The 14811-nt window shown below is 52.2% G+C and overlaps 1 protein-coding gene across 5 annotated transcripts in view; it reads right to left on the bottom strand.

The window, feature by feature from the left end:
• KCNN3 (potassium calcium-activated channel subfamily N member 3) overlaps positions 1-14811 on the bottom strand; it is a 178937-nt gene that overhangs the window by 122184 nt on the left and 41942 nt on the right. For all 5 annotated transcript variants that reach the window (XM_014837099.3, XM_044757800.2, XM_070496835.1 and 2 more), the window contains exon 2: positions 12270-12365. In XM_014837099.3, the coding sequence (XP_014692585.2) occupies positions 12270-12365 (96 nt within the window). The remainder of the gene's footprint in view (positions 1-12269; positions 12366-14811) is intronic.

Below are 14811 nucleotides of genomic sequence, written 5' to 3' on the forward strand. Positions count from 1 at the left end.
AGGAGGCTGCCAAAGCTTGACCCACCCGGGCCACTGGCAGCCAAGGTTCAGCATCTACAACCCAGGCCTTGGCTGGGGCCGGAGGCAGGTCTGGTCCTGAGGGCCGGGGGACCGGAAGGGACATTGCGGCTCCAGGCAAGCAGTGAGTGGGCACGGGGAGCAGGAGCCAGCCCCTCGGAGGGCAGGGGGCCAAGAAAGAACAAGACCCTGTATGGGGCCCAGCCGGGTAGCCAGGGATTCAGGGAGGACTGTAGCCCAGCAGGGAACAGGAAGGGAGGCAGGCAGGGAACTGAAGCAGGGCCCCAGTTCTGAAGGCTGGGCGTGCTCCCCTGAGATGGCACCCCCAACTCCCTGAGGGTGCTGGACCCCATCCTGGGGGCAAGCCTGGGACCAAAGAGGAGGACAATAGGGAAACCTGGATAAGGAAGGGCTTTCTAACAGGCAGAGGAGCCACCAGAGGGCAGAGCAGAGGCTGGGGGTCCCTTCTGGAGGTGAGGCTGGGGTGGAGGGTGCAGGTGCTGCTGTGGGGCTGGACCAATAGCGTCTGGGTTGCTGTTCCCCCCTGGGCTGTGTCACATTCACTCTTGCCCTGTTTGAGAGGGGGTCCCCATGGCTCAGCCCGACCTGCAGGCTGCTCTAAGGCACTGCAGGAATTGTGGGTAGGAGAGACAGTTTGAGGACGGAGCTCTCCCTTAAACAGGAAAGCCCAACAGGCTTGGAGACGGTCAGCCCGGCTTGAGTCCAGCTCCGCCTCTCACCAGCCACAGGACCTTGGACACATCACTTACCTTTGCGAGGCCTCAGTTGCCTTATCTATAAAACGGGGATAATAGCAGAATCCACCTCACTGACTGATGTAAGGATTCATTGAGCATAAAGGAAAGGGCACAATCCCTGGCACATAAGAGAGCAACAAAGGGAGGCTGCCACTATTACCATTTGCAGGGTTACAGACCACGTTCCAAAGCTAAACTGGGAATCAGAACGAGGGCCTGTGACGTGAGGGTGTCGGGACAGGGCGGCAGTAAGTTCAGGGCTGACGCAGTGGGGGCTGCTGGTGGGAGGTGAGTGTATGAAGAATGTCCACCATAGGCCTTGGAGGGGGCGCCCATCCCCATGAGCCATCTGGTGACTTAAGGTTACACAAAAAATGACAAAGTCAGTTCTGGAGTGGACGGTGGTGATGGTTGCACAACAATGTGGATGTACTTACTGCCCCTGAACTGTGCACCTAAAAATTATTAAAACGGTAAGTTTTATGTTATGTATATTTTACCACATTAAAAAAAATTTTTTTTAATGACAAAGTCACAACTTGGCCCCAGTTCTACTGACTGCAAGCCCAGTGTCCCTTGCTCCCGACCCAACAGGTTTTACATTGTTGATGTGTTGAAGGGAAATGAACTCTGCTCAACTGAACTGAATTCTTTAATTCAAAGATAAACGAAGAACTGTTCCTATCTTTTCCAATTATTGGGTTTTGGAGAATTTGCGTAGTGGTAATTTTGCCATCTTTTCTCTTAAAAACAGGAAAATGTCCTTTTGCTAGATTCCTGCTGAACGGGAGACTAGAATGATCAGAATTTTCTTGGTAGTATAATGCAATGATAACTAAAACAGCCTCCAAACAGTCAAAAGTCCACAGTGCCTTCCAATTCCCCAAATCCTCAGAGAGTCAATTATGCTCAGCCCAGAGTTAGAATCACCAGGCTCCAACTATACACAACACTCTTTATCGGCACAGCAGGGATGGCCACAAAGATGGCTAAGAGAAGACACGGCCCTCGCTGGGCTCACAACTGAGCACGATGTTTCTCAATCAGGAGGTGCCCTGGGACCCCTGTGGGGCTTTGAGAACACGCAGTGCGGTTCCCCAGCCTGCGGGGGCCCAGACACGGCCCAGGGGATCTGACACCCATCCCTGATGGAGAACTGCTGCCGGGGGGAAAAGATCACCATTTAAAAATAGTAACAACAACAATACAAAATAGAAAGAATTAACTCTGAAAAAGTCATGGACAGTGGACATTGACACTCCCAGGGAAATAGAATATTCTATTAAGTTGAACACTCGCTCCCCAGTGACTTTGGAGAAATGAGAGTTTGTATTCGTGGAAGGAGGCTGGAACTGAGCCTTGAGGAAGCGAATTCAGTCACTTACTTTAATTATCCTAAAAGCTTTAAGACGTCTGACCAGTTTATATTTGCAAGAGACTTAAGAGGAGTCACCTTTAAACTTTAAGACGTTGGAGCCAAAGAAGTGTCTTTTTGATTGTTTACTATTTCAAGTTTGAGGCTATATTAAGGGGACAGCCAGCTCCCTTTCTGAGCCAAGAGGCAATGCAGTTTGGAGAAGGGACAAGGTTGCCTGGACAGTCCCCCATGAGGGCCTCCTGAATGCACACTGCATTGGTGATTGCGACCAAAAAACTGTTCACAGCTACTCTGCGTGTGTTTTTCTCTTCTTGTCACTGAGCATCCTTCAGACATGGAATCCTGGAGACAATCGGAGGCCCCAGAGAGCATCTGGTCCAATCTGCCCACTTTACAGAAGACAAAACTGAGGCTGAGAAAGTGGTTCGTCCCAGCACACACAGCGATCAGTATCCCAGATGGACCAGGCCACAGTCCCTCGTGCCGTGTCAGAGGGGCAGAGGCTGGCTGGGTGGAAGCTCCTCAGCTGAGACAGTCACCCGGCTGGTTTGACTTCGAACCTTTCATTCACTTAGCTGCCCATGTTGGGACAGGGGGGATTTCTTGTATCCCTGAATTCCAGGGGAAGCTTCTTGAGAAGCATGCCCAGCCCCCACTTCACAGGGCACAGGGCGAGGACAGTGTGTGGTTTCCAAGGTGACACACAGATGGGTGGATTCAGCCTCCCAGGGCCGCCTCGCCTGGTCCCGAGCCAGCAGGGGAGGAGGAGTGGGAGGTGAGGTGTCACTGCCTTCCCATTCATAAACACCGACTCTTCCGGAAACCAGTTTTCCCTCTGTCTCCCTGCCAGGGTTCAAGGGCAGAGGACAACCCTAACATCCTGGACTCCTGGAGCTGAGGAAGCTTCTGGAGGACTTGGCAAGAGGCATTTGCCTGGAAGCCAGTAGAGCTTCAGTGGGCTGCCTCCATTGGCCTGGGACTGTCCCTCCTGGCCAGGGCAAGACTTAACATGCCCCAGGCAGTGGTTTTCACACCTGTTAACAGACACTGCACATGCCCTGTCAAGAAGCATGACACAGGATGACATTTCCAAGTGACAAAACAGAAAGTCAATAGAGGTAGCTGAGAAACGGCCTTGCTGCTACACGGGACACACCAGCCCCATGGGCTCTGGTTTGTCATGAGACACGAGGCCTGGAGACAGCAGCAGGATGCCTGCCTGCTACCAGGAGGGCAATGGAGCAGGAAAGCCCTCTTTGAGGCAGAAGGGTTAAACCCACATGTTTAAATATTTAGCAAATAAAACTAAAATGTCACATAGGGACTGCCAGGTAACCATGGCAATCCATGGCCAGTAGCAGATCCAAGAGTAAAAAGGTGCTGGTGATGTGGATCAGGGCTGTCCCAGGGAGAGAAGCCCAAGGCGTCCGGGCCTACATGCCGATATGTATGACCAGATTCATATCTAAAGTTATACGACCACACAATAACCAGACCCCACTTGCACTGATACCATTTAATGATTTTTTACATTATCTTTCCTTTGTCTAGTAGAAAATAAGTCACATACCCATGCCTTATAAATTTAGCCCTAACCCTCAACGCATGGCAGCCCGTCACTGCCCATGGGTCCTGTCCTCATGCTATTCTCTGAATAAAGGAACACTACGACCAGACCTTGAGAGTCCAAGAAATCTTTCTTTCGACTCTTTGGCTCTCCGAGCCTGCATCACTGGGACTGAGGCTGGACGAGGAGAAGAAACAAGAAGGTGGCAGAGAGGGGCCACAGTGAGTATGGCCAGCTCGCAGGCAGCAGTCCACTGAGACCCTCGACCCCTTATGATGCAAAAGCAAAGGCCAGAAGCCAGGGCTTCTCAGGCCAGTCTCCCAGCCTTACAGAGACCCCAGAGTGAGTCTACAGAGTGAGGGGAGAGTAAACTTGCTGCCTGGCGCTCAGGTTTGTTGATCTTTCATTTGTTTACATGTATTGAATACCTGTTAAGTGCTCTCAGCCTGGAACACAACACTGAACCCAGCTCAGTCCCCACGCCACGGACCCACAGCCAAGGAGCGGGTGTGGGCAAGAAATAGGGTTTACAGGGGCTGGCCCCGTGGCTGAGTGGTTAAGTTCACACGCTCCATTGCAGGCGGCCCAGTGTTTCGTTGGTTCGAATCCTGGGCGGGGACATGGCACTGCTCATCAAACTACGCTGAGGCAGCGTCCCACATGCCTCAACTAGAAGGACCCACAACAAAGAATATACAACTATGTACTGGGGGGCTTTGGGGAGAAAAAAGGAAAAATAAATAAATAAATAAAATCTTTAAAAAAAAAAAAGAAATAGGGTTTACAATTCAACAGATATGCAATGTCAGGGGTCAGAGAGATGCTAAGCCAACTCCTAGAAGGGGCGCGTTCCCTGGGGGAGTGGGCATGGCCGGAGTGTTCCTGGAGGAGGAACTCTCTATGCTGAAACCTAAAAGTCAAGGAGGCAAAGTCAGGCAGGCAAAGGGTCTGATGATATATGTGAAAACACTCCAAAAAATACAAAGCACTAGACAAGAGGAGGTGACACCATCATCGCTGAGGCAGTTGCTAATATGTCAGTCTCTCAACCTTCTCTCTTCGAAGGTAGTCTGACAACGACACGGTGTTCAGACGGCGCAGCTGCTATGAAGTCTGAGCTGCCACTCACCTCCACTCCTTTGTCCTTTCTTTGTAGCCCCACCAGGTGCAGGGGGGCCAGTAGGAGGGCGAGTGGTATCCTCAGCTGATGCACGGTGACCCAGCCAGGTGCTGTCCCCTGGAACGCACTCCCCATTTCCAATCTCCTGTGTGTGCTTCCATCTATCCAGGAAGTGTTCATTAGAGTGGAGCAGGAGACGGATGTGAGCTTGGCAGAGGAGGCCACCATCCAGAATTTTCCTGTCGAGCTCCATACCCCTGTGGTCCTGGAGTCACCTGGGGTGCTTGGAGCTCCCTCCTCCTCTCTGTGCAGCACACCTGGTTAAGGAGCTGATGCCCTCAGACCAAGCAGGCTGAGAAGGCCCTCTGGAGGTCTTGGGATCTCAGGGGTCCCCAATCTGTTCAGCTCAAAAGGAGTGCCCATCTCTGTGCCCAGTGAAGGCAATTCAAATCCATCAGCCATCCAGCCAGGCACCCTTAGGAAATGTCTACTGGAGGCCTGCAAGGATGAAGACTCCACGCCCCTGGGGTTGGGCAGCCACCATCTCCCATAGAGTATAGATACACCTTCCTTCTCTTCTCTTTCCATGCCCCTGAAATGCTCCAGGCCAGTTTTGTCCCAGACATACAAGGTCTCTGCTCCTGCTGAGTGTAAGGATCAATTAAAGCCTCATCTCCCTATGACACTTTCCTGGTCCTCTGTGGCCACGTGGTATTTCACACACACCTCATATTATGGTGCTTACTAGCCTGAGTCACAGTGGATCAAGGTCTAGGACAAGCAGCTTCAAGGGCAGGGGTTGAGTCTGAATTGTCTCTGGATTCTCAATGCCTGACACCCCGTAGTCCTTACCCTACCGGTAAGTTCAGCGTGTGACTCGAGCCCACTTTCTTCTACAGGGAAAAGGGAGGGTGAGGGCACAGAGCAAGACTCAGCCTGAACCGTCCTGCCCATTCCCTAGTGGGAAGATGCCACTAACTCATTTAGCAGTGGGACCCCGAAGCATCTGAACCAGTGACACCTCCTGCATTCCAGATGCCTATGTCCCTGTGACAATGGGTGATGAATATCCAGAAGGGTGCTTTCACCTGTGGGACCATCATGCCATAGCGGGTGAGCCTTTTTGTAATGTGAGCTGTCTCTTGAACATAATTTATGCCCCATAATTTGAAGTAATTTCCCTGTCAGCTGAGAACTCTATTGGCATTTAATAAAAATATCCACTTTTACATACCTAATAAATTAAAAGTCTCTCCTTTTATTGGTCCCCTGTGCTTCAAATTCATGAGGTTGAAAGCCCATGTCATGTCACTATCGTTACGTTTCTATCAAGTATGAAGTAGACAAGAAGCAACTGGAAGCCAATGCCATGTCTTGAGGGGATCAGTACCTCCAAACAAGAGTGAAGACCCCATCCCATTGATCTGATTGATACCTTTTACTTTGAATATGGCCAATAACCACAAACCAAAATTAATTATCTCTCAAGTTCCAGTCCTCGCACTGGATGATGGGAAATCCGCCACTGCCCTATCCAGGTCGTATCCTAGGCTCACAATGGGCCCCTCAATTTATTCAACAAACATGAAGTGAGCACCTGCTATGTTTCAGACACTGTCCTGCAACTTCCTGCTCCTGCAGCTTCATTAAAGACACAAGGCTGTGTCCCACACCTCCAGATGTGGGAGTGTCTGCACCACCCACCCCATTATCCCCCATCCTGTCCTCCTGGCTCGGAGCCAGGGCACTTCCTCCTTGGAGCTCTTGATCCCTTCCCTCCTGGATGCTCCTGGACCAGAAACTGGCCCCCTGGTCATTTCCTCTCCCTCTCAACTGATGACTGATAGACACATGCAGTCTCTCCCAGCTATATAAACAGACCAAACATCCCTCCCTCAGCACCGTGTCGTCTCCAGCTGCCACTCTGGCTTCCCTCCCCTCACAGCCAGACATCACAGAAGACTGGCCCATAATCACTGTCTCCACTTTCTTACCTCCCACTCAGTCCCCCTGCCCCACCACTGCCCTGTGAAGCCACTCCCTGTGACTGCACTAAGGGAGGGCACAATGACCTCCCCAGGGTCTAATGCGAAAGACCAGTGCGGTCCCCAACTCCTTGACCTTCCTGTGCCATAACCGACACTCCGTTCTCCGCCCCTGGAGTTGTAACCCCCCACCTCCTGGGTCTCCTCTAACCACCTTGACTATTCCTTCTCCTTTGTGGGCTCCTCTTCCTCCTCCCACTTCTCTCCTGATGATGTCCCTCTAAGGATCTGTCCTGTGCCTCCTCTCATCTCACTGCCCCCTGCTCATCCAGCCCTGGCCTCTCTATCACTGTCCTGGAGGCAGCTGGATGCCCACCTCCCGCAAACCTCAAACTCAACATGTCCAAAACTGACCTGGTTATCATACCCCACCTTGACCTCCTTCAGTGGTTCACTCTTAACGAATGGCACTCTCAGTCACTGAGTTACCCAGGCAACTGGCAGACTCCTCCTCTCCCTGCAGACAGTACCTCCATCCTAATTGGTGACCAAGTCTGGTCAATTTCACTGGCTCAACATCTCTCCTGCACAGCCCGCCTCCTGTCCTGGCTCTTGTCTTGCCTTGGTTCAGGGCATTGCCATCCTTTACCTAGACAATAGAAACATGCTTCTAACTCATTTTCCTGCCTCCAAAATTGACCCTTCCAACATTTGCCATGCTGCAGCTAAAATTCAGATCTGATGATCTCTCTCTCCAGCTTGAATCCTTACATGGTTCCCACTGCTGCCTACAGGACAATTCCAAAACCCTTCAGCAAGACAGACACCTTCCTGCTGGCCCTGCCCATGCTCCATAGTGGATCTGCCCCACTGCCCAGGACTTGCCCTGGAGACATTCCAATGCACTCTGCAGTTTCCCAGCTCAGGGCCTTTGTTTATTTTGAGAACTCTACCTGGGATATCCTTTCCACCCTGTCTCCCAGGCAAACACCTCCTCATTTAAGCTAAAGTGTTTTGCATATATTATCTAATTTGATCTGCACAGCAACCCTTTGTGGTGGGTCCTATTATTAGTCCCATTTTGCAGAAAGGAAGTAGAAGAAGAGGGATTAAGTAATTTGCTAAAGGCCACCACACACACTGCACCGTGACAAAGAACATGATTCAAACCTAAGCTGCGCTACTCTAAAGTCCATGTTCTCAGCCACCTGCTATCCTGCCCTCCAGGATGGCACCAGAGACATTAATCAGAGCCATAGATTCACTCAAGGTTGGCAACTCTCGGGAGAAGCAAAGGTGATGTCAGGGTTTCTAATGCAAAGCACTGGGCTCCTGTCCCAGGTTCTGCAGAGTAGACCCCAGTAAGCATATGTTGAATGAATGAAGGAGCTGGATGGGACATCAAGAGTAGGGGAGGGAGGCTATTGGGGGAGCTGTAAAGAGCTTGGCCATTTACGTGTTGAGCCAGGGACACACCAATGGCATCTAAAACGTGAGTCTGCAGCCCGGGAAGAGGAGGCTGCTGCTGCCCCTCTGGAGTTCTTAATGATTGTCAAACTGAAAGAGTAAATGGACTCTCCAAGGGAGAACAAGGTTTTCAAAGTTTTGGTAAATAAACAAAATGCACTGAGTTTTTTTTGGTTTTCATTTCTTTCCAGGACACAGTGGCCTCAGGAGAAGAGATGCCGGAGCCTTCGAAAGCTGCATGCTCCAAACCGTGAGAGGAGGGGAGATGGAGGAGGGACAGGGCAGCCATCTTCAAAGACAGAGCCTTCCTGGTGGGAAAGACGGGCGCCTCCTTTTCGCTGCTCCAGAAGCAGAGCCGGGGCCGAGCGGAGGTTCCAGGGAGACCTGTTTCCTCCCCATGGCAGGGGAGATTTTCCAAAGACTCCCACTGCCCATCAAGGGAGGGCCTCCTGGAAGAGGCAGGGCCTCCCAGCCATGGCGGAGCCTGCGGAGATGGAGGGGTTCCTGCCCTGGTGGGGCACACCGTCGCCTCTGAGGACCTTCCAGGCCTGAGGCTCTATGACTTGAAGCCAGAGTTTGGTTGAGAGCTACCCAACAATATTTCAGAGTTCTTCTTCCTCAAAAATACACACCATCCAAACTAACAACTAAGAACACTATTCTAGAAGGTACCCCAGCCTCATGTGTATGCTGGGCCAGGGCCCAGGGCCTGGATGTGAGTGTCTGGGGCAGGGTTGGAGGGAGGTGGAGACACGGTCATCTGGTCCCTGCTAAAATGTAGCCAAGTGACCAGCAGCTGGTATGGCTGAGGGAAGCGGCGAGCATATCCTTAGCACAAGCCCCTGATGGCACTCCCAGAGAGGATGAGACCCCCGAGCCTACCCTGCTTCACGACAGATGAGCAGCAGCGCCGCTCCCCACCCTCATGGCAGGTGTTCGCCCAGCGCTCCCCTCCCGGATCAGCCCAGCTGTCACTCATGCCGGGAAAATGCCTCCCTCTACTCTCCAGAAGCACGGTCCCCCCGCTGGCCCTGAACCACACCTAAATCAGAGAATGACAGAATTGGGGGACTTAGAATCCCCAATGAACAGATGGGGAAAATGAGGCCCAAGACCACAGAGCTAAATAATGGTCTAAATCGCTTTGGAAACCAGATATCTTGAATCTAGCACCCTGTCATTCAAAACATGTCCTGCAAATACCTGCTGCTTGTCAGCACTGTGGGTCCTTAGAAATGCAGAGATTAATGACATCATTGTCCCTGAGGTGGGGGAGAAAGACACAGAACAGAAAACGACACTATGATCCAGTAGGGTGCACTCAAGGGGTCCTGTCAGAGCAAGCCCTCCAGCCACCCCACTCCCACTGACTCTCTGGGCCCAAACTCTGCCCATCTCCCTCTGGGAGGAGAAGGTCCAGCTACATGCAGAAGGAACATTACTGGAAAGGTAAGAGGCACAGAGGGAGCCAGGTACTGGTGACTCCTCACATGATAGTGGGCCATGTAGGATAAGGGGCTGAGTGACGGGAGCTGAGGGTGTAGGCAGGGCTGGGCCAGGGCGGGGAGGAAGTCCAGCCACCTGCCAGTGCGGGCAGTCATGAGAGTGACCATGTGGTGGGCCCAGCTTGTGCATGGATGAGGCCCAGCTGGAAGCAGTGGGGCAGAGGCCACAGGAAAAGCACCAGTTTCCATTTCATGAAAGCCCACTCTATACTCTGTACTGTTACGAACCCGCCGGAGTTCAGCGAAGCAGGTGATATGCCTCCCATACTTCAGATGGGGAAACTGAGGCCCAGAGACATTGTTACTGGCCCAAGGTCATTCAGGCTGAAGTGCGAGCCAGGATTCAGTGCCACTGATGTCCCTTTGTTTCTCCAAAGTGTGAGTGCCGGACAAGATAAGTGACTGACATAGCATCCTCTACTGCCCACAAGTAGGGCAAAGCAGAGATTGGCTGTGAGCTGAGCATGGGATAAGGGTGCCCAGCTAAGTGCTGGCCTGTCAGCAACATGGCCCTGCTACCAGGCCAGAACTGAGGTCACAACTGAAGCTGGGCGGGATCAGGCCTGAGAGCTAGGGCTGCAGGCCCTGGGCTGGGAACGAGGACCCCAAGAGAATGAGAGGGAGGGACACCTGGCTCTTCCAGCCACAGTGCCTGGAACAGAGAGAAGCAGCAGCGAGGCCCAGTGGACCCATAGTGTGGGGCTGAGGCTGGGGACTGCTCCTCTTCCTCACCCGACCTCAAGGCTGCATCGCAGCTGAGCTTTATGATTCTGCCTTTTTTCTTTGGCCTGTGTGATACCTTCTGCACAGGTGAGCATGACACATAGTAATATGGACTCCCTTTAGATGAGGACACGGGGGCTCAGAGGGTTTAAGGGACTACCTGGGTCCCATGGCTGGTTTGGGTGGGGTGGAACCTGGCCTGGAGCTCAGACTGTGACTCCTGGTCCTATCTTGGTTCCTTGCCCCTGACCCTCCTACCCAGACTCCTGGCTCCTTTGTGGGGTTGACTGGACAATGGTCTGGATTCAAGACCCCTCATTCTGTCCAGTTCAGACTCCACGTTGGCAGCTGCTCAGTGGTGTCTGGAACTCTCAGCCCTCAGAACACAACCTCTGTCTGAGCACGTGTGACCCTCTGAGAGTAAAGAGTCCCAGCCGTCGAGATTAGTGGCCTCCGGTCATTGAGAGCCTGGAGCCCTGCCAAAGTGGCCTGGAGCCAAGGCTTCTACATCCAGCCAGCCACAGTAGCCCCTGGATACTCAGCAGGAAAGCAGACCACTCTCTAGGAGGAGAAGGTGCCCACATCTGCATCTGTCTGTGTCACCACTCTGCCCCGAAAATGCCGAGTAACAAAAGGGGAGAGATTTTAATAGTGGTTTACAGTTTACCAGGCACTTTCTTGTACACTCCTCATTCCATCCTCATAACAACCCACAAAAGGTGAATAAAACCCCCTATGTTCCAGATGAAGAAAGGTTCACATGTTCCAGCCCCCAAAGCTCACAGGACTGGCCAAAGACACACCGTGAGAAGAGGTCATGGCCGAGACTTGACCCCGGTTTTTCTGACTCTGAGTTCTGGTCTGCATCAATTTCTTGCCTGCTGCCCAGATGTGGATCTATCTGTGCTCCTCTAGCCAAAGGACAGGGATTATTTCCAGATTCTCATAAGTGTGAGAAAAAACATCTGGATATTTTAGAAATACTCAGGTCCCCAGTGGAGCAGGTCAGCCTGAAGGGCCGGGTGATGGGGGAGACCCATTGTCAGGAGAGAGGCTGCAGATCTGCTCACTCCTGCCTGCCCGTCCCAACCCAGGTCGAACCATCCTCCCTACGTCAGCCAAACTGGAAGTGTACCTCGGGGGCCCAGCCAATATTTCTCTGGGTGCCAAGTCACTCCTGGGCAGCAAGAAACAGTGGCCTCTTTGACCACAGCAGACATCTCTTCTATCTAGAAAATGACTCCTCCCAACCTGGCAGGGTCCACGGGGGATAAAGTCTACACCACTCAGAAATATAGATGCCTGGTGGTATTTGTGTGCGTGTGTGTGTGTGTGCGTGTGTGTATAGGGGGACACGAGGCAGGTCTCCCTCACAGCGGTGGGGTTGGGGGGAAGGAGTTCAGTGGCTCAAGTTCAGAAAGGATCCAGGAAATCATAGAAACTCACAGCACAATGGGGCTAAATGAGGATCATGCTCAGGACTGCCCCCAAATCATGAAGCCACGTTTGCCTCTGGCATCCCCAAATGAAGATAATGTCACACAGTTGTTGTAAAGCCATGGGGCAGCCTCACAGTTCCCTCTCCCATGAGGGTCCAAACCGGAAGAGAAGAGCCACCATCTGGGACATGGCGTAAAATCTCTAGAGTCTTTGCTTGTGCAGTTGGTTTGGGGGTGGGGACAGGCTCAGCCCAGAGCAAACTGAAAGGAGTGGCCGGTGCGTGAAGGGCTGAGGGCCAGGGTACCTACCTGGACTTCACGCGTGTGATAGGCGATGATCAGACCCAAAAGGATGATGGTGGACAGACTGATAAGGCATTTCAGGGCCAGCGAAAACATGGAATCCTGCAGGAGAAACAGAAAGAGAGAATTAGGGAGGGCCAGGAATGGGGCATCTCATTTCACTCTGAGGACGCAGAAAGGGGAAGGAGAGGGAGAAATGCAGGGACTGTCACCAGCCCCTCCTGGGAGCCGATAAGGCACGAAGTTAGCCTGAGACACAAAACACTCGGGCTGGGCCCTGGGTCGGCTCAGGCTCAGCAGCTGCCCCCGAGCCTCTGTTTTTTAGGGTGAAATTGTATTTGCATTCCTGGGATGAGCTCTACTTGGGCATCATGTATTGTGTTTGTTACACATGGCTAGATTCAGTTTGCTGATGTGTTGTTTAGAATTTTGCCTCCATGCTCATAAGTCATTTGAACATAATTCCTTTTTGTGCCACTATTATATGTTTGGACATCAATACAGAGCCAGCTCAGGCCTCTCTTTTCTCTTAACAAACCTGGACCAGAGGATTCCGGAGGCCCCTTCCATCTCTGACAATGCAGAGTTCTTCTAGAAATGAATTCCAATGTCTCGACCGCTGCTCTCATCTCCTGTTTCAGGCCAAGGGCAGGGAGGGAGGCAAGGATGGCAGAGGAGCTCCTGGAGAGAGACGTGGGCCGAGCAGGGAGCAGAGGGGGTCCTGGGCAGGAGAAGGGCCCCGAGGGTCCCGCCTGATGAGGATGGGGAAGGCGGGGTGAGCCACTTGGCCTTCATTACAGTCTTCCAGCCCCAGGGCAGCTTAGAGAACCCCCGTGGCTAGCAGCCTGCACTCTGGGCCAGGCCACCCAGTTCAAACCCTGACACTGCCACTTGCTAGGCGACCTCAGACTGCTTTCTCCACCTCTCTGTGCTCACTTGCTTCATGAGTCAGACAGGGATAACATTAGTACCTGCCTCATGGGGCTGCTGAGAAAAATAAAGGAATTCCTATATGTAAAGCGCCTAGACCAGTGCCTGGCTGTCTAAGAGTTGGCTACTACTATATTTTCCTTCACATCCTCTACCAATTCAGGGCATCCAGGTCTAGGACTCAATCCCTTCTTGGGCATTTGGAAGCCAGGAAGTAGAGATGGCTCCCAGTCCCACAGGAAGACGGGAACACAGCCCTGAGCAAAGGTAGCAGAGGAGAGCCAGGCAGCACTTCTGAGCACTCACCTGTGGTGGCCCCGCGTGTCCTGAGAGATGCATGCAGCAAAAGAAACAGTCCCTGTGCTGCCGGAGCTGGTGATCATAACAGCGCCTGACTCCCGTAACGCACCTTAGCGTGTACAAGGTGGTTTCACGTATTGGTTCCCATCCATCCTCAGGCCAGCCCTTGGCCTCTATCCCAGCTTTACAGATATTGCGGGCAGAAGCTCAGAGGCATGACTGGCTTGTGCCAGAGTTCAAAGCCAGGGCCTCTGACTCCCAGCCTAGAGCACCGCCCACAAGCCCTCAGGCCCACTCTCCAGACAGAGGGAAACAGAGTAGAAACGTGAGAAGTGTCCATTTAAACAGACTCGAATGACACATAAGACAATAACAGAAGGTATTTCAAAGATAAGATATGATTAATTGCCAAGTGAAACCTACAATGGAGGGGGCTGCGGGGCTCAAGGTTGGGAGACATCACTGTCCAAGAAAGTTTTCAGAGACAGAGAGAGAGGTGGCCGAGATCCCCAGGGTCAGGCGGTGGTGTCCAATATGGCAACCGCTAGAATGAGTGGAGGGCTTGGACTTGAACCAGGACTTCCAGATGCCCGAGTCCATGCTCTCAACAACCCTCTGCCAGCCAAGATGGAAAGAAAGCAGCTCTCCCTGGTGTCTGTCAAGCTCCCATTCATTTATTTGATGCAGTTATTCGGGCCCACTGTGTGCCAGGCACAAGCTAACACTGTGGATCCAAGGGAGAACTAATGAAGGAGCTCATTCATTCATTCATTCATTCTTTCTTTCTTTCATGACAATTTCAGGCACTTCTCATTTCTTGAGCACCTACTACATATCCAACAGTGTGCTAGATGCTGTAGGGTATTTATAGAGAGTCCCTGCCCACAAGAAGCTTCCAATGTGGCTCATACAGAAACTCCATTTCTACACCGTGCAGGGTCCTCCAGCTGTGGGGAAAAGTCTCTCCATCTGGTGCTACCCAGACCGCGGTCTAAACATAAGCCACTTTTCATTTAGCCTCTTCCATGTTCTGCAGTTTAATGAAGAGCGGCCTGCAACCATTTACTCAGCACACATGGTTAGAGGTGTCTGAGGCGGGGCTGGTGCCGTGCAGCTCCAACCGCAGGAACAAACAAAAACAGAACACAGTTCTGGCCCTCAAGAAGGTTCCAGTCTTTGACATTAACTACTTGATGCCTGAAATACCATCCAAACCACAGACCTAGATGAGGCTGAAGACAGCAAGCAGTGAATTCAAGGATGCTCAGACTGTTTCAGGATAAGACAAACCTCCCTACAGGAATCAACTGGGGACAAC

This window comes from Equus asinus, chromosome 25 (genome assembly GCF_041296235.1).
Source record: "Equus asinus isolate D_3611 breed Donkey chromosome 25, EquAss-T2T_v2, whole genome shotgun sequence".
In the NCBI taxonomy this organism is placed as follows: Eukaryota; Metazoa; Chordata; class Mammalia; order Perissodactyla; family Equidae; genus Equus; species Equus asinus.